The sequence below is a fragment of the Tinamus guttatus genome, unplaced genomic scaffold (genome assembly GCF_059628265.1).
Source record: "Tinamus guttatus ecotype Peru unplaced genomic scaffold, ASM5962826v1 Tinamus_guttatus_pri_ptg000194l, whole genome shotgun sequence".
NCBI classification, from domain to species: domain Eukaryota; kingdom Metazoa; phylum Chordata; class Aves; order Tinamiformes; family Tinamidae; genus Tinamus; species Tinamus guttatus.
In genome coordinates, this window is record NW_028288728.1 from 1,201,644 (window position 1) to 1,226,984 (window position 25,341).

General features: G+C 57.0%; 1 protein-coding gene across 1 annotated transcript in view; it reads right to left on the reverse strand.

The window, feature by feature from the left end:
• Positions 1 to 16,285, reverse strand: part of CTNNBL1 (catenin beta like 1) — a 41,671-nt gene extending 25,386 nt beyond the window's left edge. Inside the window, exons 1-8 of the mRNA XM_088523578.1 lie at positions 16,208 to 16,285; positions 10,692 to 10,880; positions 8,519 to 8,625; positions 7,961 to 8,100; positions 4,765 to 4,862; positions 3,004 to 3,097; positions 2,060 to 2,151; positions 53 to 125 (exon numbers count right to left, since the gene is read on the reverse strand). Of these exons, the coding sequence (XP_088379704.1) occupies positions 53 to 125; positions 2,060 to 2,151; positions 3,004 to 3,097; positions 4,765 to 4,862; positions 7,961 to 8,100; positions 8,519 to 8,625; positions 10,692 to 10,880; positions 16,208 to 16,237 (823 nt within the window). The 5' untranslated portion in view covers positions 16,238 to 16,285. The remainder of the gene's footprint in view (positions 1 to 52; positions 126 to 2,059; positions 2,152 to 3,003; positions 3,098 to 4,764; positions 4,863 to 7,960; positions 8,101 to 8,518; positions 8,626 to 10,691; positions 10,881 to 16,207) is intronic.
• Between the last annotated feature and the right edge of the window lie 9,056 nt (positions 16,286 to 25,341).

Here is a 25,341-nt window from a genome sequence, read left to right on the forward strand (position 1 = left end):
AACAAGCCTGGATCCCCTCCTAGCAGCTATCGGTGTCCAGAGCGTGTCTCACCGTCGTTATTCTGGAGCAGAATGGCCAGCACCTCACTGCAGTACAGCTTGTTGGCATCAAAAGGCATCTTAGCCTGTTGGTGAAGGAAGCACCAAGAGAGCCATGAGAGACTTTATGTTTGGCTGGATTTGAAGAATATGTTAATCAAATTACTGAGCACATGAGCAACATTTAAAATAAAACACAACAGCAGTAATTTTGCCACGTGACTCAGTGGGAAAGAGTTATAACTCTGAAGAATTCAGGGGTTGGGGGGAAGTCAACTTTGATTCTCCACAATGTCCTACATAATTAGGCTTGCTGGAATTGGCTCAAAAAGCCTGAGGAAGAAAGGGATTAGTTGTTTGCAAGGAAGAGCCTCTCTCCTGTCATAGTTTTTCCATCGCTGTTATATAAGTACGTGGGCTTACCCCATCCTGAACATCTGCACCGCCCCAGAAACAGAACTCCAGAAAACCCCTAACATTAACCAGCAGCTTTCAGACTTTGACATGAGGACCTCAACGTCACACCTGCAGGAACCGGACACAGGGCTGTCTGCACAGCAGCACAGCTGTCACTTCACACATTCTTCTATATTCAAACATGAAAAAAGTCATTACGAAAGCGGATCAGTAGCTGTTTGCACTGCATTGTTCAGGAGGGAGAGAGTGAAAACAGGCACTGAGCTTTAACCACGCCGTTTGCCACCCACCTCTCCCTGCCAAACGGGCTGCCCACAGCGTGGCTGAGCGGACCCGGGCACGCGTGGCCACCCATCACCGCAACCGGCTGCGCCAGGAACGGTCTGGCACCGCGCTGCGAAACACAGAACACGGCAGGATCCGGAAGGCCACATGTATGGACTCAAAAAATAAAGAGGCTCCCTAATGACCGTGGGGATCACGGCGTTCCCGTGTCCCCTCCGAGCTGCTGCGGGAGGTGGTGCTGGTGCTGCACAAGGGCTGGGTCCCCGCGTCGCGCAGCGAAGCTGCGTTCTGGGCTCCGAGCGCTGCACAAAGCGCCACGCAAAGCGGGCAGCTTTGGAGAAGCGAGCTATTAAGCTCTGCACCTGAACTTCTGAGGCAATTCCGACAGCCAGAATGCAATTATGCAACTTGAAACGCAGGCAGAAAATGGAAATTCACATCCTATGCTGCGTGCCAGATGTCCTTCCTGACTCCTAGATAGGACCTTGATTTTACAATTCATCCTATAGACAGTATTCAGCACCACAGCCTTCCACCCCGATGACGAGATACGGGTTTAATACTAAACGTGTGTCTGTCAGGGCAAGAGATGCAAAATCTAGTACTGCCAAAAGCAAAGGTTACTGAAGGAGGTTTCATTAGTGCCCGTCCCTCCACAAAGACATGTTCTAAGCAAGGAAAAATGTTGCCTGATTGCTCTTTGCCCAGACACGGGTGAATTAACACAAGAGAACGAAGAAAATGCACACGCTCGAGCCTTAAACATTCCTGTGCTCTTGCAGCAACCAGAGCAATACAAGCTGTGATTATTTTGCCTTCCCAAGTTGAAGTTTTTCAGCAAATGAAAAAAACTGCAAGGCAGAGAGCAGACTTACACTCAGTACGTACCAGCTAGGTGTGTGTGTATATATATATATGGATATATATGTATTTTTAAAAGCAAAAGCAACATAATTATGTTATCGGCAGTCAGAAATTGTAGGCTCCTTCTGCTAACAATGCACAAAGAGCACAGAGGAATAACTGCATGCTTGGAAAACTGCTGAAATACAGTTTGTAGTCCATAAGCCTAATTGTAAAGAAACTTAAGTGCGAAGCTAAGTCTTAATAATGCTTTACTAAAACAGTTCAGATAAAACCCAGAATCCAATCACCTTTGCTTATGTACATTTAAATAAAAGGGACATTTTTCAGTTTGAGGAGAGTTCTGAATTCACCGTATTCACAAATATTGTGGCAAATGATAACCTATAAAACACGGAGAAGCCGGTAACAGTGTTTGGCCCGGCACAGCGGGCAGGCCCACCCGAGCTCTCACCTTGAGCCTCTTGAGCAGCCACTGCAGCAGGCCCTGCTGCGCCGCCTCCGTGCACATCTCCGGGCGGAACTCGGCCATGTTCTCCACGATGGCTGAAAAAACAGACACACAGAACGGCCACGTCCCCTCCGTGCCCGCGGGTCAGCTCCTTCCCGGGCAGCTCCGCTGTGCCGGGCTGTCCCAGAGCTTTGCTGCTCTCTCTGGGGTTACTGATGTGCTACCCGGTTCAAGGGGTGCTCGAGCTCAGGGGCTCCCTCCTGCCTCGGCGCTGGCACAACCTGTCATTGCACGGTGTGACACCAGCACCTGCTGGCAGGAGACTAGGATATCCCCCTTTATTCCAGTAGGGATTTCCACCCCAGAAACCTGAACTACCAAGAGTTCATGCTGCACAAGAGCAGAAGCCAAAATTCCCAAATTCTTGCTTCCAGCATCTCCCATCCTGCCTGTCCTCAGACACTGGAAGAATCAAAGAAATCACCAACCTGAGTGTCTGAAAGGAGCGGGTGCTGGTCTGAGCATTAATAATGCAAGCACATTGCCAAACACTAACTGTGCTGACATTTAAGACTGGGGAGCAGAGGGATAATGACATGCTCTTATAAAATCTAAATTTTTTACCACCTGAAGGTTAAATATATTACTAATATATGAACAGCTCTCATAACTGTGTAAGTAGGGTTCATAGATGAATGCAGAGTAAATATATGCTCAGTAAAAGACACTTTTTGGCACAACACAATTTCACCTGTATATCCACACCTTTTCATTAATCCCCTCAGAATAGTCACGCAGAAATGCTAGCTCAACAACATTTATGTTTTGAGTGAGTTGAGGCGGTGCTTGACTGAAATCCATAGCAGCTTCTCTGCTCCAGGATCAGCAGTTCAGGAGGAGGAAGGCGAGGAGGGAGAGTGGCAGGAGGTGACAGTGCGAGCACTCACCAAGCGTGTTGTGGACACCATCGGCCTCCTCCTTCACACTTTCATCCAGGCGCTCCAAATTCTGCACCAACAGGGCTACAACCTGGCCCTCCACCTAGATTGCCATGGTGGTGAGAAACACAGGAAAGGGGATTCAAAAAAGGAAGACAAGACAGGGAGAAAACGGTGAATGGAAATCTAAAAAATTGCATATGTAAAATATACATATGTGTGTGTATGTACACTATATAAGCACATGCACACACACCCAGAAAAATGAACAATCGCTACTGAAACCCTCAACAATCATCAATACTGAAACATGACTCAGACCAGGAAATATTAAAGGTCTTGTTCTAAAATCTCAGAGCTAGAGAAGGATTAAAATAAATCCATCAGAAAACTTTCTAATTAAGAAAAACAATTTCACATGAAACAAAAACATCTGGAGGAAAAACATGCACCTTGTCACAGTGTTTTTCACTGAATCATTCTGAGAGATTTATAACCTTCTTGAGCACTGGACACTGCAGAGCACCGAGCATTTGCTGGTTGCTTCGCGGTGTTCACTGCAGGTCCACCCACGTTCCTGTGACACCTTCCACCCCAGGGGGTGGTACAGGTGAAGGAACAACAGGCACACGCACACTCACACCCAAACCCTCCGCGATGGCCAGCCCTGCCTTCACATCCTGGAGTGAGCTAATGAAACCCAAACAACAGAACAACGCGGGGAATGGGAATCTGCATTTGCAAGCAAAATTCCAGCCCCAGAATCAAAAATCTAGCACAAGTTCTCTGCTTTAAAGGGGGACAGAACCCAGTGTTACTGGGGAGTTTCCCACCACAGTGCAAGCCCAGTAAGTTGGAAACTTCACTCCAGTTTGAATCACTGTCTTTGAACACTGAACAAGGAAGCCGTGGAAAGATACAGGTATTGGTTACTGTGGAAGGCAAGGCTGCAATTTTCACAGATAACCCAAAAGATTACATCTACCTTCTCAATAAGCAAACAAAACAAGAAAGGAGATATCTGAGCATTTCTCCCAAGATACGGCTGACCTGTTTCTTTCAGAGAAAAACAAAAGCTGTAAAACTTGGCTATTATCAGTGGGCTAGTGACAAGGAAAACGTAGAAAGAACTTGTTTGATTTACTATCTCTCACTACATTTTATAGAAAACATCTTCTCTACCAGCTCCTCTCTTCCATTTCATTCATCCAGCAATCTTTCCATCAGGGACAGTAATTAAGAAGAGCCCTGAGGCCATCTGGAGAAACTCAGCTCAGGGCCACTGTAATTAACCTTTGGAAGGCAACATTATAGTGACTGGGCTGGAAGGATTGTAGGAGAAAAACAGCCTTCCCACCCCAATCCTCCACAAACAAAACAAACAAAAGAAAGCCGGTAATTTCCTGTCTTTCAGGTTCAGCACAGCAGCAACAGAACAAGACTCAGACTGATTCACAGATGCAGCAATTCGCTGGCAGGGGCTGCCTGCAGGGAGGGCAGGGCTGGTTGCAGGGCCTCTGGGCCCGCTCCACTGCAAGGGGCTTCCTCTTGGGCGCTCCCCAAGCCCGAGGGCAGAGGCACCAGCCAAAAAGAGCAGCCCGCGGACGCGGAACGCCAGAGGCACCCAGTGACCGGGGCACGATGCCGATGCCACGGGGAGGTCACACGAGCACAGCTGCGGCAAGTGTGATGATTCCGGAGCTTTTACTGCTCTGCAGCACAAGGTGGCTCCTGCCCGGCCACCGAGACCAAGCCGGAGCCGGTACCTACCAGCGCGTCTATGAGCACCTCAGCTCCTTCTTCACTCTCATGGAGAGTATCGATATCGGTGAGCTCCTGAAGCAAGTCCACCACTGCTATGGAAACATGTGCAAGGCGTTAAGGACAAGCACGGAGACAGCCACGTTTCACGGCTGGGCACAGGGACAGCGACCCAAGGGCACGGACACCACACGGGCTGGAGACCCTGTGCAGCGAGGAGGGCCGCCAGGCAGGGTGACAAACAGCACCGCGCGCTCGCCGCGACACACCATGGTCGTGGTCCTGGGTGCTATTTGCTTTGTGACATTTTCAAAACAAATATTCTAGCGTTGGGGTAACTAGTCACCATCCTGCATTAGCAGGACCGAACAGGAGCGCAGGGAAACGCACCCAGTAATGCGATGCGGGCACCGCCTCAACGCGGCGCCCTGCTGCCGCGTGCGGCACGAGCCTCAGGAGGCCCCGCGCGAGGCGCTGCCCCTCCTGCCCGGCCCAGCCGGGCCTGCAGGCTCCTGCAGGACGGGCCCGCAGGGGCAGCACAGCTTCTGCAGCCCAGTTTTCCCTCATTAGCACGGGGCTATTAGCACCCGGCCCCCCTGACTGCCGCACGGCTCTCCTACACGAGCAGACATATTCCCTCTCATTAGCCCCACTTGCTTATTTTCTCCGACACTCTGATCAATCTTTCCCAGCTCCCATGGGGTGGAACAGCATATGCACTTTTCACCATGTACTATATGGTAATTTTGTGATGAATCTTTAAAATTCACAGCTAACAAGCCAGCCTCCCAGGTCTCCCATTTGTGCATTTGCTCAGGCACACAAGCAGCAGTAATAAAGCTATTTTAATACAGCTATTTTTAATAAGGTTACAGTCCTGACTTATCTAGTCTCAGGAAATCGTGTAATAAAGTTGCCTGTTGCAGTCCCGAGCTAACCTACGCGCGGGCGCTGCAGAAGGCACACGGCAGTGTGATTACTGCCTTCCTCGTGCTCTGCAGCAACCCTGAAGCGAGCCCAAGGTCCCGGTGGCCGCGGCGCTGCCCTGCCTGGCCCTGGCCCTGCCCTGGGGCAGCAGGCCCTGGCGGGTCCCTCCCGGGCGCCGGCACTTGTGCAGAGACGCGGCTCAACGGTGCCCCGCTGCAATCCTTGGAAAGCTGGGGCAGGACTCAAGGAACAAACTGAGAGCAACCTGCCATACACTTGTTCTGCAAGGAGCCACATCTGTCAACTACTAAAAAGCACGTACTAGTATTCTTTGGGAGAACTCATTATAAGATCTTTTCCCATTAAGTTTTAAGGAAAAGTCAATAGAAAACCCGACGTGCCCGTTCTGCAGCACGCCAACGTGCTTCCCTGCAGCAGGGCTTCTGCAGCAGCAGCACAGGGCAGGCAGGACTGTGGCCTCTGTCCCGGTTCCAACACATCCAGAAACACATCAACAGTTTTATAGCAATGTTTTTCCCCAAAAGCATAGTTCACAGGCCAAAATACTCCCCCTAAAGTAACCAGCGGGCAAGTTGCAAACCCATTTAAAGAAGCTGAAATGCTGACAAGTCCTCAGCACAGCCTGGCCCCCGGACACGGCTCCTCGCGGCCGCGCTCCGGCTTTGGAGGGTGTCTGAACCTCCCCGGGCAGCCCAGGCCAAAACCCCCCAGCAAATCCCAGACAACTGTTTAAAGCCACACACACGGTGCACACAAAGCCCACGGTAGCTAGCAAGAAGAATAAAAAAAACAGGGTAACTGCAAAACTAGTTAATATAGTAGGTGATTCGCACTTTAAAATAGTAAATCGTTAACAAACATTTACTTGAGGATAATTTCCATTCTAGATCACATATGAGGCAAGTGGCAGCCTTTGCTGTTTTGCAGAAATCAGCATTCTACCAAGGTTAATTTAGCTGCAAGTCAAAATAGGCAAACACGTAAATAGTGTTTTGTAATGGAGGCTGCTATGCAGCAAAAGATTTTTATGTTTTGTTTTTTATATTCTAATCACTGCACACTCGGAGAGAATGAATTATAGTTTCTTCAATACACAGAACTACATGGAAGGAAGTTTTCTTTTTAATCAGAGCCCTGCATCAGATCACAATAGCTAGCACCTACCAGTCCTTTTAACATTGCATATTTCAAAAGGAGGTCTCAAAAGTAGGCAAGCACCCTCCACCTCTTTACAGGGAGTATGAGGAAGGCAATAACTAAATGATCTTCCCAACCTCATGAAGTGACGGAACAGTAAGAAAAGCTGCCGGAAGCCCCAAGGCCGGGGCGCATCCCCTGGGGCTTTCCCGCTCCGTCCGTTCCGCGACGCGGCCGGGGCGCCCACACAGACTTCCCTAATGCTGCCGGGGTGCCCACACACCTCCCTACGGTGGCTGGGGCACCCACACAACATCCGTCAAACCTTAGCAGGATGCTTCAGTTTAATCTACTGTGAAATATTTTAAAAGCAGCCCAGATCAAGCTCTACTTTTAAAGGGTCTGCACAATAGTAAGCCAAATATAAATTTATTTATCAAAGTCAGCAAAATCATCAGAAAACAACACTATCCCTGCTTAGGGATACCAAAGTCTTGAACAGACAGCACAGACTGAAAAGTCTCTGCAGAGAGGCGGGACACGGCTGCTCGCAGGGCTCGGCACAGCAAGAGCCGGCTCATCACGGAAGGTGTCTGGGCATCCCCACAACCCGAGCAGCTCCCCACAAACGCACCCAGAGACGACCGAGCTGAGTATATGAACACGCAAAGAATTTACCACAGTGAGAAATGAGGTGTAAAGTTACAGTGAACTGGTTCATGGTAACTACCATAAAACAACCCAGCTCGCAGCGAAAAAGGAGCAACCAATTTTCCTCTCACCAGGGGACAATTCAAGGTAAAAGCTCACAGGGCGTTGGGGCTACGTGCTGCAAAGCCAATGCCTTGTTTTTCCTGTGTTGCTCGTCTATCCATACTCTAATACAGCCACTCAAACTTAGATGGAAAGTTCATAAAGCAAAAAGTAGAAAACCACCACCGAAAAAAAAACAGAATCAATATTCCTTGAAGAAAGGAGGCTTTCACTTGAAAAGGGACACGAATTCAGTGTGATGGGAAGAGAAAAACATCTACAGTAGTGCCTGGAACTAGGATTTAAGTGATTAGAGATTTGTCTGTAAAAAGGCTCCCCCAAGAGCTGCTTGGGCAGTCAAGGATATCGGTGTTGTCGTGCCCGAGCAGCCCGAGCAGGGACTGCACGGCGTTGAGCTCCACCAGGAGGTGGTACAGGTCCGGCATCGTCGCGATCACGTGCATTTCCTGGATGATGTCATTTAGATCCAGCTCCGATTCCATGAACCTAATGCAAGACAAAGATTGTTAGCGAAGAGGCAACAAATACTAAACTTTTTTTTATTTACATATTGCCAAAATGCAAAGAGCAAACTAGAATTTTAGCGTTGAATCTCCACAGTATAAAGCTTATACACAACAGCAAGTATTTAGAAACCAGAACTTTTCCAACCATTGCTTACTATTGTCTTCTCCACACTGCAGCTAGAACTGCTAGTGATGAAAGGAATATGGCCAAAGGGTGTCACTTGCAATAATACCACTTTTAAGTATCAATGTGACTTCTAAACTGTATTTGAAACTAATACATAACTGCTGTTACCTAAGTGTAACATAACCCAAAACATCTGTACACACAATTTGTTTCAGTCCTGAATCAAGCAAAGGAAGAAGGCACAACACAGCGAGGCTGAGCACATTCTTACTTCTCTGGGTTGTCGGGGAACTTGATCCGCAGCTCCTGGTTCTTGTAAGACCTCTTCTCAAAGGTGAGAATCATCTTTTTCACTGAACTTTCATCCAAAGGTTCCTCCTAATCAAATTGCAAAACACAGAGCTTAGCATTTGGATGGCTGGAACAATCTCCTGGCAAAAAGCAGAAGAATAATCAATATTCTGGATGTGATAAGACTGTACAGACCCAGATCCATTAGGGATAGAGCAAGGAACAAATTGCAATCACTGGAGGTTTCGCTGCAGAAAGCTGACAAAGCTCATACACCATCACCATTCACTTATTGATTTGCTCCAGCTTTGATCAGAGCAAGCTCCCCAGTGCAAGCCCTTGGAAACTGGGTTTTTCTGACCAGCTCAAGGGTCTTTGCCACAGAACCGTTTTGCTCTCTGAAACTTCGCGGTGCGGCCCCTGCCGCTTCTGCTGGTATCTCAACATGGTTGTGCTACAATCACTACTGCTAAAAGACCCTCCACATCCCAACCCCAGCTGCGTATCTCCAGTCCAGGATTGGATCAAGAGTTCTGTCTGCTCCTGAGGATGCTCTGATGAGTGCCCAAGCAGCTAAGCTATCTTCCACACCACCGAAATCCCTCCAGGAGGGCCCTTACAGCAACAGCGCCGGTCAATGTGAAGAGTCTCCTGCTACAACGGGACGTCCCTTCTCTCCCACCTCTCATCTGCCCTGGCACTGGGCAGCCCACCCAGCGGCCCATCCACATCATCAACACCATAGTCCTAAACTATATTCTTTCTACAAGGGAATTTCAATCCACACAGATACTGCCATAGATGCTGACACTGTAACCTTTGTTTTATTCAGTTCTCTGCTTTCCTTAACAAATTCAATTTACTACATCCATTACACTTTGATCTATACCGTGTGTTTAAGCTATGTCCAGTATTAAAAGTGTCCCACAGACTAGCTCTCTTCCATCAGGTTTACTGATATAAGTTTATATCTCTGAAATAAAAGAGCTTCCCGAAGGCGCCTGCATAAACCACACTCCAAAACAACAAACACGGGCCTGGGTTCCAAAGACCCTGGGGCTCCCGGTGCTCAGGACGCCCGGCCGTGCCGGCTGCCCGTGGCACACGGACCCACACGTGGCAGCCCCAGGCTCCGGCCACACGTCCTGCAGCTGCAGGGCTGCAGCAATCCCGCATTATCCCGCTCGCCTATCAGCAACAACTGTAACAGCAATAGCTCAACATCAAAAAACAAGGGAGATTTGGGAGACGGATGCTAGCAATGCTGTACACAAAGGACAATGATATTTTACAAACCCACATGATTCTGCAGTGGCAAATATCACTTGTTTTTTTATCAAACGGGACACAGGCAGCAAATATCTCCTAGATTTACACCAATCCATGTGTCACATTTATAAAGTGATCTTTTCCCTGGCCCTTAGCAGAAAGGCCAGCGCTGCATTGGATTTCTGTCTCCAAGGCTTGAAATCATTTACCCTTGACAGCTGCTCCCCGCTCCTCTGACCCCAGCCCGCTCCTCTCCAGGAGCAGGTGGGTTATTTGTTGCTGCTGCTGCTCAGCTGGCAGGAGGGGGGAAGCTGGAGGGCTGAACGCACTGATGAGAACAACAGAAAACTAATTAGAACACAGAAGCTATTTCCTAACCGCACATCCTGGAAGGTGATTAGGTATTCCTAGCATAAAACAGATTAGGTTTAAAATAAAATAAAATGAAATTGTTTAACGCCCCCCTTCCCTCTTTAAATCCTCAGAGGATATATTAGGGAAGCCCTGTTTGAAATTACTGAATAACCTACAGGACAAAAAAGTCAAACCACACCCTTACACTGCATGTGGATGTGAGAGCGCTCAGGTAGCCTCATCGTCCAAACAGAACGAAATGTAAGTCCCCAAGAAGCCATGTCAATATACTTCTCAAATACTTTCTCCTTTTATCTCCAATTATTTATAGCAAGAGAAGTATAACGACAAGTGGAAGTAGGAAGAGTTTTATACCAGCATTATCCGGCTTAGAAAAGGGACAGCTTTCCACATAAACACGCACAGACAAATTGTTTTTCCTCTTAAGGGTTAGGTTACCATGAGGAAATTCCTTCGAACAAAGGGCAACTGTTCTCTGCAGAGCCTCTACTGCCCCACTAGCCACTTACCTCTTCATCCTCCTCTTCTCCGTCCCTCTCCATTATCTGCAGAAGTTTCTTCTTTTCCTCCTCGGTTTCATCCACCACAGTAGACTCCTCTTCTCGGTGGCGACTGTGTTCCCGGGCACTCGCTTGTTTCCTCCGTGCCTTGATCTCCTCCTCCTCTTCATCACGGGGCCGTTTTGTCCCTCTGTTGGGCTAAAGCAGACAAATGTGGTGAAAAGGGGAGCCCCGTGCTGCCCTTGCCGGCCAGGCCGCCCGCACCGCCGCGTGCTGCGGGGTCCGCTCGGGCTCTGATCTCACCGGGCTCAACCGCCTGGAGCACAAAGGGAAACTCGTTCAGTGGCACGAAACATCCAGCCGAGACACGAACAAGGCTACCGAGGGCTGTGCCAGCATCCTGCCCCATTCCACCCATGGACACGGTTTGTGGGAGAAATATTTCCACAGTGAAACAACACCGGGATTTCCGAGACAAGGAGCGCCCACACCAAGCTGAGCACTGATTAGACAACAGTGGAGAGACACTGAAATCAAGGCTCCAAAATCAACTCGGACAACCGAGACAGGTCCTTGTTTTACAAGCACACGACCAACACACGCAAGCACACAGAAGGGAAAGACAAAAGGAATTAAACGCTCCCAGCACCCAAGCTTGTTGGGAATTCCTGGCGTCCCTTCCCCGGCCGTCCCCGACCTCCTGCAGGCTCTGCAGGACACGGGCGTTCTGCTCCCTGCAGCCCCACACAGCCTGGGAGCTCCTTTAAGCAGGGCAGGTGCCTTCACATTTTGCTTAGAACAGCCTACTATTTTATTTGACAATTCCTAATTAATCGGCAAAATCAAAAGTCACTTGCCAGGCACAAGAAGTGGAGTAAACCTCACCTCATATGTTAATGAGGTAGAAATGCATGGAAGTGTTTGCATGGGAAGAGAACGCTCTCCTCCTCCAAAACTGCCAGGATATGAAACGTGGTCCCCTCGCTGCTTTCAAAGGGCTCCCAAGCCTAGAGCAGCACCCTGCTAGCCCCAGGCAAACAAGAGCAGAACCCGAGCACTGAGGGCAACGAGGACACCAGGACAAACATTTTTTACTTGTTACCAGCTGCTGAAGTCGCCTTGTAGAAAAGGCCGTAACCCTTCTTGGATCTAATATTCCTCCAACTCGGTTCCCAAATCATTACCTGGGGCGGAAGACCCAGCTTTCCTGCTTGGCGAGTCCCTCTGCCTGCAACTACAAAAACAGCCCAGCATGCTGCCACAAAGGCAAAGCCCAGGATTTACTGCCCTTTGGATTCCTCTCAGTTTGGATCCGGGGCTGATGGTGCCGAAGCACCAACGCAGCAGGAGACCCTGCGCAGGAGGAGGAGCGCGGCCGCCCCGGCTCCCACGCTCGGAAACGCGCAGCCCGAGGGCACTAAAACCTTCAGGCTTCCAAGGGATTCCTGCTGCGATCCCGATTAAAACGGGCGTGCTGCAGACCAGCTAGCAGCACCTCCACACAAAGCTAGAGAGCGTTTATGCAGTTATTTATTTTAATATAAATGAAAACCATCTAACAATGAAAACTCAGCTCTCCAGACAGAGAGATACAACCCCTGTAGAAACACCAAAGAACCCCAGAAGCTTTAAACACAAGGAGAGGCAGGGAAGAGCAGGCTGGGTGACACTGCTGTGCCTTCAGGGCATTAGTGCTGTCCTCACGTTGGGCAGGAAACAGAATTCAGGCTCTTGCTGTGAGGATCATACAAATTCAGACACCAAAGGAGCACAGAGCGCAGCCCCAACTGCTCGCTGCAACCGGGCCCATTCCGAGCGGTTCCCTGTCCTCTCCCTGCGCTCCAGGTGGCTCGTCCCGACGTCCCCTCCTTTAAGGGCTGCCCACAGGCCGCGCAGCACCCTCGCGCTGCGGGATGGTCGCGGGGCAGCGCTCCCAATGTGCCCGTTCGGAGCGGATCTCCCACGTGCTTAGGGCACGCTGGGTGCAGGGCCAGGGGCAGCCCGGGCACCCTCCTGCCGCCTCTCCCACGCGTGGGATCTAGAGGCCGCCCGCTACATCCTGCATCACCTTTCACCGGCACTTAACACCACAAAGGTAGGGAAATTGGCCCCGGGAAGGGCCCCGAATCTCCAGGAGAGCAGCCCGGAGCTTCCGGACACTGCTCCTGGGAGCAGCTGGATCTCGCTGCTCCCGCTCCTGACCCACCCGCAGGGACCGGCTGCACCACCCGAACAGGATCCAAATTAAACCCCACCACGGAGCCAACTCCATTTCCTCCGAGCGTGCAGTCTGCACTATCACTATTTGCAATCTGTTTCCGACTCAATTATTTTCTCCTTTTTTGCATTATGTATTGTTGGGGGAGGAAGCTTCTGTAATACATAATAGAAGTCATTATGATAAATTATGAAAATGCCCAGCATGCGATTATTAACGCTGCCAACACCTCGGCAACAGACAGTAATTGAATTCTCAGGTAAACTTTATTAAGCAGACATTAAGGTTCCTCCTTTGGTTATTGATGTTACGCTAGACTTTACTAAAAATATTGCATTAATAAAAAAGAAAGCAAAAAACAGCATTAATAAAAAGAAATCAAGGCCTAAGTAGTGAGTCATGTTTGTACTCATTGCCCCAAGATGCAGAGTCACGAACAAGCGGTTCAAGACAAACATGGAGCTTCCACGCTTGGCTCTTCCGTCCCCCTCCGCCTCTGTTTTCCCAAGGAGAGGGAGGTGCAGCCGCCGTGCGTGAGCATTGACTCAAACAGCTCCGCGCACCTACTCGTATTTCGACTTCTCGGTAGAGAAGGCCAAGTTAATCATATTTAATAAGCAAAACATTTATCATTTCCTTCCCATCTTGGTTGTGCTAAGGGGAATTTTACTGGAAGCTGGAAGTATGCAAGAAAAACATTTTTAATTAGTTTAGCTTAATTTTGTTCTTACTGAATGCAGTTCATTCACAGCAAATTATTCTGTAGAGATTCTCATTTAAATCTAACACTGATATCACCGAGCAAGAACCAGCCGATCGGAGCGTGTTAAACACCACACGCACACACTGCTGCCACCACACGCCGGCATTTACGGAATGCTGTAAAACACACGGGAGCTGCTGTTTGGGATGGGGGAACGCTCTCCCCACCCTCCGCGCCGTTCCCAGCCGGGCTGGTCGCTTTCAGCCACCGCGTTCCCGGCTCCCGTCGCAGGCTGCGATCCGGAGCGCGGGGCCGCTGCTCCCCGCAGACCCCTCGTCCGAGCAGGGGGAGCCTCCCTCACCCGGCCCCATTCGCCTCCCAAACCGGAGCAGGGAGCAGCCGGGGCCTCGTCCCCGCAGCCGTGATCACACCCCGGTGCCGACGCGCGGCCGCCGGCAGCAACGGGCCCGGGCAGCGGCACGAGGCCGGCAGCGCGTTGCTGCGCGCGCTGGGGAGCTGCGCAGGGGCTCCCGACGCAGCCCCGCGCGCCGGACGGCTGCTTCCCAGGCGGCCTCGCTACCGCGGAGCGCAAACCAGTTGTTAACAAAACCCCAAATAAACCTTCTGAGCGACACAGTGAGTGCGTCGCAGCAACCTGCTTGCAGGAGCCACCAGGAAACCCACATGGGAGCTGCCAAGCAGGATGCTCCGAAGCCAGCACGAATCTCCAGGCATCCTCACCACCTTCCTGGTCTGGCTGGCAACGTCTGTGATGAGCCAAGCTACCCGCAAGCTGATTTTCCCTGCTTTTCTCCCAAAACTCAGCACTTTCCGACGGCACAAAGTCTAAAGGAACCATCACAGGGAAAATCCAGAGACCTCCCGGGAGCTCCAAACCCAAGCACAAGCTGAGGCAAACGGAGAAGACTCCGGTGCTGCAGCTGCAGGGCTGCAGTTTATTACTGGAAGTGAGAAATCTGTCCTCTCCTCTTCACCTCTGCACTGCGGGGGCACCCAAGTCCCCCCAACAGCTTGGTACTGTGAAGAACACCTAGATGAGACAGGCAGGAGAAAACAAACCGGACACGTCACCTTGCCATGTTGAATCAGAGCTGCCATTTAATAACAAAAAATAGTATATAAATATGGATGCATATATATATATATATACGCGCACCAATGAGATGTATGTTTGCACAGAGAGGACATAGCTATTCCTGCAACTGCTTTATTTGCTTTAGTTTGAACCGATGCAAAAGCAGACGAGGAGCCAGCTGAGAGCTGCCAAGAGTTTCACAAGAACAAAGTCTTTCATGAATAAACACCAAAAAAAAGGAAAAAGAAAGAGCAGCTCAGGGCTGCGCTCACGGGCCCCGGACACCAGATCCCAGCCTGCTCGTGGCGGGCTGGGCCTCAGAGCTGGGCACGGTACCGAGAGGGCAGCAGAGCCTGCGGGGCCTGCGCCGAGATGGGGCCCGTGCAAGTGGCCGCCCGGCACAGCAGAACCAGCCTTGCCTCCTTGTTTGCTGCTCTTCCCTTTGCTATTGGATTTCACAAATACTTCATTAAAATCCAGCAGTCTGTAATCATTGCACAGTCATGAAATCTGCGGTTAATGAGAGCTCAAGCACCCTCCGCCGAGGCGGTTGGGAGGGACGCGCGGAGCTGCCGGGCGCTGGCGCGTCCCCACGTCCCCACGTCCCCGCGGGCACCGCGGCTCCGGGCAGAGCCTCCCTGGCCAGAGCGGCAGCAGGTTTTACCCATCGCTCCAGAGCGCCTGCAGCAGCGCACGGAGCTCACGGGTCCGTGAGCTGGGCGCAAGTCGCCAGCTCTGCGGCCCGATCAACGGCGCTTACCGGGGCACGAGGGGCCGTTTGCGCCCCGCACCACGGGCCGGGCCCGGCAGCAGGAGAGAACCCAGAGCCGCAGCGGCAGAGCGGGGCCCGCGGCCTCCCCAGGGCAGAGCCCTCCGTTACGCTGTCACGGAGTTACCCACGTCCCACGGGAAACCGCAGCGCGGAGGGCGCGCGGCAGCCGAGCGACCGGAGTTCTTAAGGGGACGCTCACGTTTCCCCCAGAGCGAGGGGGGATCACGAAGACTTTGCGTTTTCAAAACACAGGGAAAGATACAGAACAAATACGCAGACTAGTACTTCTTTTGTCAAAAAAAAAAAAAAAAGGCAATTAGTTCCACACTGTGGTACTTTCTCACTTTTCAGGTATAAATCGCATCGCGAAACACTTTGGCAGACACGAGGCAAAGGACACGGAGGAATTACAGGAACAGGAGAGCCGGCTGTTCCCGTTGGACACGGCGCAGAGCCGCGGGTAGTCGGGAAGGGGGAAAACGAGGAATGCCAGAAACGCCCGGGAGCCCCGCGACACGGCGGGACGGAGGCGCGGGACGGGAACGGGAACGGGCAGCCCCGCGGAGAGCCCGCACAGCCGCGTCCCGGGCGCCCGCGGAGGCGGCACCGAGCGGCGGCCCCAAGCGGCGGCAGCGCCCCCGGGCCCCGCGGGCAGCGAGCGAGGGCCGAGGAGCGCAGCCCGGGCCGGGCGGTACCGGCCACGGCTCCGGTACCGGTACCGGGCGGCCCCGCTCACCTGGTAGCTGAGCAGCTCCCCCACGTCCATGGCGGCCGCCGAGCGCCGCGCGACACCGCGCCCTACGGCAGCGCGCGACGGGGCGCCGCCAGGCCGCCACGCTGCCGAAAAGCGAGGCGGGCCAACGGTCGTAAAGCGAGCGGCACATAAAGGCCACGCTGCCGGAAAGCGGCAGGCCGTTTGCGGCGGTGACGGAAAAAGGACGGGAACTCGCTAGGGCCACGTCAAAGCGCGCGCGCTCGTCCTTCGCGCGGCCCCACGGGAGCGCCGGGGGCGTCACCTCAGGCCACTCCGAGCGGAAACCTCGTGGTTACGACCCAAAACCCCATGATTGCACCCCAAACCCTGCGAATGTGCCCCAAAACCCTGCAGTTGTGCCCAAAACTGTCCCGGGCCGCGCAGGCCTGTGCCACACTGATGGCATCACCGTGTGCGCGGGCGCCGCTGCCACGGGCGCTCCTCAGTTAGAAACGCACATAGGAAATGAACCCAAATCCCGGGATCGGGGCAGGGGGCAGTGCGTGTCACCGGGATCCGCCGGTGCCGGGACCCTTTGGGCCCTGTTTCCGCGATGCTGCCAGGCCGGCACTGAAGGAGTCCGGGCAGTCCTGGAGCAGGAGCCGCGGCTGCGTTCAGGGATCAGAGACCCCCAGGAATGTCCGGCCTGAGGGAAGGGCCCCAGCACCGGGTTCCCCCCATGCGGGCAGAGCAACGGACCCCAGAACGGCAAAGAGCCCCCAAAACAGCCAAGAACCCCACAAAGAGCCCAGGAACCCCAAAGAGCCCAGGAAGCCCACAAACACGAGGCTGGAAGGCATGGACGTGGGACGAACGCGGAGCGGCGTCACGGCCCTCGCGCCGCGCGGGGAGGCTGTGGGGGCCGCGGGATGCGCGGAGCTGCCGCAGTGCCGGGACTCCCGGCTCCGCGTCCCCGCTCCGCAGGCTGCCAGCGAGCCCCTGCCCCGCAGGGTCCCCACGGTCCCCTCAGGGTCCCCACGGTCACCAGGGCTCCCCGCAGGGTCCCCACGGTCCCCTCAGGGTCCCCACGGTCACCAGGGCTCCCCGCAGGGTCCCCGCAGGCTCCGCGTCCTGCCCGGCCACGCGGCGCTGCAGAGCGGCCCTGTTGTGGGCCGGGAAACCCGATTCTCCCCAGGCGGCTGCAGGGCAGGATTCAATAACAGAGACTTTTCATCCAATAAAGGCAGTTGGAGCACAGGGAAAAAACATTAAATTAAAAGCGAAAACAGAAGCAAAATCAAGTATGAAAAAACCGTGAGCAGTAAATGAAGGCCTGGGGGAAGCAGCCAGTCCCGGGGCAAATGTGCAGAGCGGCCGCGGCCGCCGAGGGGCTCGAGCGGGGCCGGTGCCACAGCAGGACGGCTCCGTCCCGCTGCCCCCGGAGCGCTCGGTCGGGTCTCGGTGCCGAGGCCCCAAGATCTAATTCTGATAAATAATTGTGCTGAGTAACCCGGCTCCCCGGTGATTAACTAAACACACTGCGGCTCCCGAAATTGAATTAGCGCGGGCGCTGCCCTCCCCGCGCCGTGCATGATAATGAGCGGTTATTAGGAATGGAAATGACGCCTCGGGGGAGCCGGGGCGCGGGGTGCGGGGTTGAGACGACAAACCATTAGCAAAACAGCCCGACTGGAGCCGCTTTTTAATTGTGTCAGATCTGGCTGGTTGGTGGGGGCAGCGGTGCTTCCGGATGCTCCCGCTCCCATTAAAATGAGCGAACGGGAATGAGGTGCAAGCGGAATGCGAAAGCAGAGTGTGCGGAGCAGGAAAGCCGCCACCACAGTGGGTGCCAGGGGGCCCACGCTGGCACTGTCCCCTCGCCAGGACGGCACCGCCGGCCTCCGTGCTGGATGCAGAATGTGGGATGCGGGATATGGGATGCGGGATATGGGATATGGGATGCAGGGTGCAGGATATGGGATGCAGGATATGGGATGCGGGATATGGGAGGCACAAGGCAGGGTGCAGGGTGCGGGATATGGGATGCGGAATATGGGATGCAGGATATGGGATGCGGGATATAGGATGCGCAATGTGGGATGTGGGATATGGGATGCGCAGTGCGGGATGCAGAGGCCCTTGCAGCCAGCGCTCCCCACTCCCACGGACACAGCGAGCAGCCCCACTGGGGGGTCCCTGCCTGCGGATCCTGCACGGCGCTGCCCGCCCCACGCTGCCCCACGCTCCCTGCCCCACGCTGCCCCACGCTGCCCCACGCTCCCTGCCCCACGCTCCCTGCCCGGCCACGCTCGGTCCCCGCGGAGCCCTGGCAGCCCCTTCCCGCTGGCCCCGTTTGGCTCCGCTGGCCAGGAGGGAGCGAGTGTGACCAAACTCATGCATTTTAACAGGTTCCTGCCAGCGCACGCTGCGGAATAAAAGCTGACAGGTGCAGCTGAGTTAATCAGGGGGGATAATGGAGGGAAAGAAAGAAATCCCACACCAAATTGCTGCAGAAATCATGAGCCTGGGCTCAAAAGTATCCAATTAAACTGGGATGAAGCTTAAAGGGAAAGAGCCTCTTCCCAACGGCACGGGGCCGAGCCGGGAGGCAGCTCCAGGGCTGGGGCTGGCCGGGCGGGCGCTCGTCCCCCTGTGTGTGCCGAGAGACCCGGCACCCTGGGGCTCCTTCCACGGCGCGAGGCCCGACCTGCAGCAGAGCGTTGGGATCTGGGGATCGCCCTTCGCAGTCTGCAGGGAATGCAGGAGCGCATCCCGGAGCACATCCCGGAGCGCATCCCGAAGTGTATCCTGGAGTGTATCTCGGAGTGCATCCTGGAGCACACTGCAGAGCACATTCCGGCATGCATCCCGGAGTATATCCCAGAGTGTATCCCGGCTCCCGCGCGGCGCCGGCCGAGCCCCTCTCCATCCCCTGTGGGCTCTGCAGCAGCCACGGGGGGCCGGGCGCTCAGAGAAGTTAAAAAATGTGCATTTAATGTAGTCAGGGCCCATTACAGCAGCCGATGGAAATCTGCCGGCGTTATTGCAGTTTTATCCCTGATAAATCAGGCGGCCCGGCAAGGCAAAGGCGCGTGGAGTCTGTTAGTATGCAGGTCTCTCCGCGCTGATGGCTTCATAACTCCAGCCCTGCCTCTTAATTGCACCTGTAAGTGCTGAAATTACTGAAGGGTAAAACGCAAAGGGGCCGCGGCCGCGCCGGAGCCGCGGGCGATGCCGGGGGACGCACCGGGCGGGAGGAGCGAGCGGCTCCCTGCGCACCGGGGCCGCCTGGAGCCCGGCCCGGCCGCGGGGCCGCGGAGCGAAGGGCTCTGCAGAGCGGCAGCCCGGGGGAAAATCGCTGCGAGGCCGGCCCGGATTTCCCAGCGGCGACTGTTAAATTAAAGGGGGAAAAACCTCCTTCAGTTCGGCTGTGCGCTGGGACGGGCTCGGCGGGCACGTTGGTATCGGGCCCGGCCAGCGCGCCCGGAACGGCCCCCGCTGCGGCGGCCGGCAGGGGAGCGCGGGGCCACCTGGGCCGGGTACCAGATACCAGGTACCAGGGAGCAGAAACTGAGCACCAGGGACCCAGTACCAGATATTGGGGACCAGATACCGGGTAGCGGGTACTGGATACCAGGTAGCAGATACTGGGCACTGGGTACCCAGTACCAGATACTGGGTACTGGATATCAGATACCAGGTACCAGATACTGGGTACCGGGTACCAGATACGAGGTAGCAGAAACTGAGTACCGGATACCCGGTACCAGATATTGGATACCAGATACCGGGTACTGGGTAGCAGATCCTGGGTACCAGATACCGTGTACCAGGTACCAGATACCAGGTAGAAGATACTGGGTACTGGGTACGTGGTACCAGATATTGGTTACCGGGTACCAGATACCAGGTACCAGATACTGGGTACCGGGTACTGGTTTCCGGACGCCGCAGCCACCCCCCCGCCGCGGCGCTGCCCTCCCGCCACCGCCCCTCCCGGCAAAGCAATGAAATTATTTTTCTACTTGAGTAGTTTTCAATTTAGATTAAGAAAAATCTGTGCTCCGTTAGCGACGCCGCAGTAAATCACGAGCAAGCGGCACTCCGCGGCTGACAGCCCGATCGCTTATCGGCAGCAAAGCTTTTCTCAAGCTGACAGGCTGCGAGGGTGACATTGAGCGAGGGCGAGGGGAGCTGGGGGGGCGGCCAGGGAGGCCCCCCAGACCCACCGTGTCACCGTCCCCACCCTGCACTGCGGGGCCGGCACCGGCACCAGCTCCATCATCATCCTCGGGGGCTGCTGCACCCTGTGGCACCGCGGGCCGGGGCGGGCAGCGCCTTCCACCCTGTCCCTGCACGGAGCTGCTGCAAGGGAGCTGCAGAGCAGTGCACTTGGGTGCATGTGTGTGTGTGCATGCCCGCACACGTGTGCAAGCACAAACATGCATGCAGGCCTGGCCGCTGCGTGGCCGAGCTTCCCCACACCGCGCGGGTCCGGCCCGGTGGTGCAGCGCGTCCCAGCACACAGAGCCCTTCCCGCCATGTCCCAGCTCCCCGGCTGCTCCGTTGCTGCTCTGGGACGAGCGTTGCCGGCGCCGCCGGAGCTTCCCCGTCGCTTAACCTTGGGGACGCGGCTCCCGCGCGGGTGGCAGGGGAGCCGGGGCCGGGCGCTGATGGATGTGCGACACGGGCCTCGCCTGACCTGTGCTTGTACGTTATCTGCGCTGCCGCAGGAGGCTCTTCATCACGCCGACAGCTCCGGCAGGCCCTGCCTGGCGGGAGCGCGGGGACGGGGCTGGGGACGGAGCTGCTGCGGCTGCCACCAGCGCCGGGCACAGCAGGAGGCTCCACGTCGCTGCCGCCGCTGCAGGATGGAAAATCTGCTCCAGGGAGGCTGCTCCTCGGCACCGACAGCCCAGCCTGTTGGCTCCCGCGCGCCAGCTCTGGGCATCGGCACCGGCAGCGGCATCGCCAGGGCGGCTGCTCTAAAGCAAACAGGAACACAGAGATGCTGCTCTGGACACAAATGTTTATGGCAAAAGAGGGTGCTGGAAATGGCAAGCGCTGTGCTTGTCTGCAGTGTTTAATCTCTCTTCTGACCTTATAAAACATCTATTTGTGTGGAGGGTTTAAATCCAGCTCTTAAATCACCCACCGGAGCTTTCGCACGGTGTTAATTCCCACTCTGGCAGATGAGTTTGGTGGTTGCTCTTTCCAGGGCCACGGCTGCAGGGAGCAGGGGGCACCGAACCCCTTGCAGCCCCTCTGCTCGGGCCTGCAATGTGGGTGCTCCTGCTGCATGCAGCTCCCATAGCGTGCAGCTCCTGCATCAGCATCACCCCTGTGTGCACCCACATGCTGCACAGCACGGCACAGCACGGCACGGCATGGAGCAGTGCAGTGCATCACAGCATGGTGCAGCGCAGCGCATCACGGAGCAGCATGGCATGGCACAGCACAGCACAGCATGGCATGGCATGGCATGGTGCATCATGGCATGGCACAGCACAGCATGGCATGGCACGGCACGGCGTGGTACATCATGGCATGGCACAGCATGGCACAGTGCATTATGGTGCGGTGCATCTCGGCACGGTGCGGCCCCGGTTTGGGGCCCTCAGACTCTGCTGCAGCCAGGAGGCAGCTCAGGGCCTCGGAGCCTGGGTCTCACGGCGGCTGCAGCAGCTCCCGGCAGGAGCAGCATGCCAAAACGGTGCTGATTTATTGTGGAGGAAATGCTTAATTTAGGCGATGTATTTAAGGGAACTAATTAGAATTGTATTAATATTTATGGGCCTTATGGCGAGGCCGATAGCGGCTGTCTGAGGGTATTAAGCGTTATCTCACCCCGGGCAGCCCCTCGGGGCGGGAGGCAGCTCCAGCCGCCGGCACCCAGTTGGCGCCGTGACAAGAGCAGCGGCTGCGCGGTTGGACCGGCCGCCTGCGCCCCCCTGGGCCGGGGCCACGGTGGAACCACGGCTACCGGGCCGGGGCCGCGTCCCGGCCACGCTGCATCTCCCTGCCTGCCGACCCCTCCTGCGGCCGCCCGCGCGGCCGCTTCCCTTCCCCTCATTTGTTTGCAAACCGTGGAGAAAAATCGCAGCCGCCTGCCCGCCCCCGTCACGCGGTGATGCATGGCTGCAATCACAGCCCCGTCGGGGCCGCCGCGCTGCACCGCGCTGCGCTGCCTCCCGCGATCCCGCAGCACCGCGCCGTGCCGCGGTCGTGTTGCATGGCCAGGTGTGTAGGCTCTGCACCGGCCCCAGCAGCCGCACCCGAATCCGGCTCTTTCTGGAGCTTTCCGTCATTCCTGCCGCGAGGCCCTGCGCGGAGCTGCGGCGCGCGCGGGCAGCGCAGTGGGAGGCAGCGCGCGGTGCCAACGTCCACAAGCACCGCAGCCTGGGGCGAGCCGGGGAGCTGCAGGGCCACCCGGGTCCCCCCGGAGCGGGCAGGGCCCTGGAGCAGCGCGGGGACCCGCACACAGGACCGGCTGGGCCGGCAGCAGCACCGGCTCCTGCGGCGCGACGGCATCTGCGGAGCAACAGCCTCATCTGCTGGCGGCTGCCGCGCTCCGGGGCCACCCAGGAGCTGCCGCCAGCGCCCGCGGCGCTCGGCCCCGCGGGGACCCGGCTGCTCCTGGCTGCGGGAGGTGGAGGCTGGAGCCACGAACCCGCCGCCCCGCTCTCCGTGGGGACCCGCCGGGATCCCTGCACGGAGCGAGCCCGGCGCGCCAGCAGCCGCCCCGCGGCTCGCAGGAACCTGGTTTTTCCTGCTCCCAGCTCCCTGTTGTTGGGCCACCAAGTGGCTCCAGGGCTGGTGACGCAGGCAGGAATTTCCCAGCAGGGAAACCCGCTCGGCAGCCGCCCAGCGCCGGCCGGGGCAGCGCCGAGCGCGTCAGCACGGAGCTGGTGGCCGCGGCGGGGGCGGCCACGGGACACGGCCGCGTGGGGAGCAGGCGCCGCGGCTGCCCCGTCTCACACCCTGCAGCCACCCGGTCTCATCCGCCCCAGCACCGGGTCCTGTGGAGCAGCTTCTCCACGGTGGCACCGCGGCAGGGGGTGGTGGCTCCTGGCACCCGCACTCCCCGGCCCCGCTCCATGGCACCGCGCTGCTCGAGCCGGGCTGCGCGCACCGCGCCTGGTGGCTGCGGGACACGGGGCGGCCGTGCGGGACACGGGGCCGTGGATGCACGAGGTTGGGGCCGGGCAGAGCCCGGGCGCCCTCCTGCTCCGTGGGCTCCTCTCCCTGCTGTCCCGGCCCTGCCGCGGCGCCCGCCCGCCCCGTGCACCCGGCTGCGCCCGCGGCAGGACCGCCCGGGTCATCCATCCATCGCTCAGGCAACGGCACGTCCCGGGCCGGGCGGGCGGCGAGCGGCGGCGCCGCGCGGGGATATAAGCGGCCGTGCCGGGCAGGCGGCACCGCGGCAGCACCATGAGGATGGCGGGGCTGGCGCTGCTGGGAGCCCTGGCCCTGTGCGCGCGGCCGCTCGCAGCAGCGCCCGCCGGCGGCGGTGAGCGCGGGGCAGGGGCCGGGAGCTCGCGGCGCTCGCGGCGCTCGGGGCGCTCGGTGCAGCGGGCCCTGCGCGCAGAGCCCTGCGCCCCGGCTGGGATGTGTCCCCATCTCAGGCCTTAGGAGGGCTTAGGAGCCCTTAGGAGGGCTGTGCAGCTCCGTGCTGCACTGCGCCCTGCCATGCTGTGCTGCAATGTGCTGTGTGGCACCATGCCCTGCCGTGCTGCTTTGCATCGTGTCGTGCCATGCTGCATCGTGCTGTGCCATGTGCTGTGCCCTGTTGCGCTGCGCCGTGTTCCCTTGTGCTGCGCCATGCTGTGCTGTGCTGTGCCATGTTGCGCTGTGCCTTGCCGTGCTGCACTGCGTTATGCTGTGCCGTGCCGTGTTGCGCCGTGCCGTGCTGCACTGCGCCGTGCTGTGCTGTGCTGTGCTGCACCGTGCTGTGCCCTGCTGCACTGCGCCGTGTTGCCCTGTGCTGTGCCCTGCTGCACTGCTCTGTGTTGCCCTGTGCTGCACCGCGGTCCCAGGGGCTGCCGTGCCATGGAGGGGGCTGCTCGCCCAGCCCAACCGGCCGGGTCGGGAGCTGCTGCCAGCCCAAAGCTCCCTTTAATCCCTCACTGCGCTGCGTGAGGACATGCAGCCTGGGCACCTCCCTTGTGATGCCACGTGGGCCTGTGGGACAGCTGCAACGAGTGCGCCGGGGCTCTGCAGGCCCGGGGGCTGCAGTTGTCCTTTGGTGTCAGCTTTGAAGGCTGCATCCCTGGACGGGAGCCCCAGCTGCACCTGGCGCAGGGACGGCTGCAGTCCCTGCATCCTGCATGCCAGGATGGAGCCAGAGCATTCCTGCCTGCTGGAAAACGATGCCGACTGCGTGGGCAGGAGCCGGCCCTGACGCGTGCCCTGTGCCAGCGCCGCCAACCCCTTGCAGCTGCAGCTGCCAGCTGTGGGCACCGTCAGCCAGAACGAGCTCCAGAGCTGGCCCCGGGGCAAGGTGCAAGGCTGGGTGCCCACCCGCCGCCCTCTGTGCTCCCCGTCCCCACGTCCCCAGCACGGTTCAGCCGCCAGCATCATGGAGACGCCTGCGCTCCGGCTGCATGAGCCCAGGGGAGCAATAAGGGCCATTACCGGCTCAGCCAGCTGAGCAGTGCGATAAACCTCAAAGGCAGCTCCGAGCTCGGCAGGGCTGGAGCCACCCGCGCCCGGGGGCTGTGGGCCTGGGACCGTCACCCCCACGGGGCCGCGCGAGCTCGGAGGAGCTCGGGCAGTGCCGGGGCCCGTGGGCAGCCCTGAGCCCCAGCGCTGGTGAGAGCCGGGGGACACGCGGTGCCAGCTTAGCCACGTGGTCCCAAGCCCCAGTGCCGGCGCTGCCCGGCTGACGGAGGCCGGGACGAGCCTGCAGGACAAGGCCCCGACCCGTGTGCCCGCTCCGGTGCTGATCCCGCCAGCCACCCCATCCCCGGCCCCACGTGCGGGGCTCCGCGTGTCCGGGGCTGGGACCAGCGCACAGCAGCACCGTGCGCCCATGCAGCAGCACCATGCGCCCATGCAGCAGTGCCATGCGCCCATGCAGCAGCGCCGTGCGCCCATGCAGCAGCACCATGCACCCATGCAGCAGTGCCATGCGCCCATGCAGCAGTGCCATGCACCCATGCAGCAGTGCCATGCGC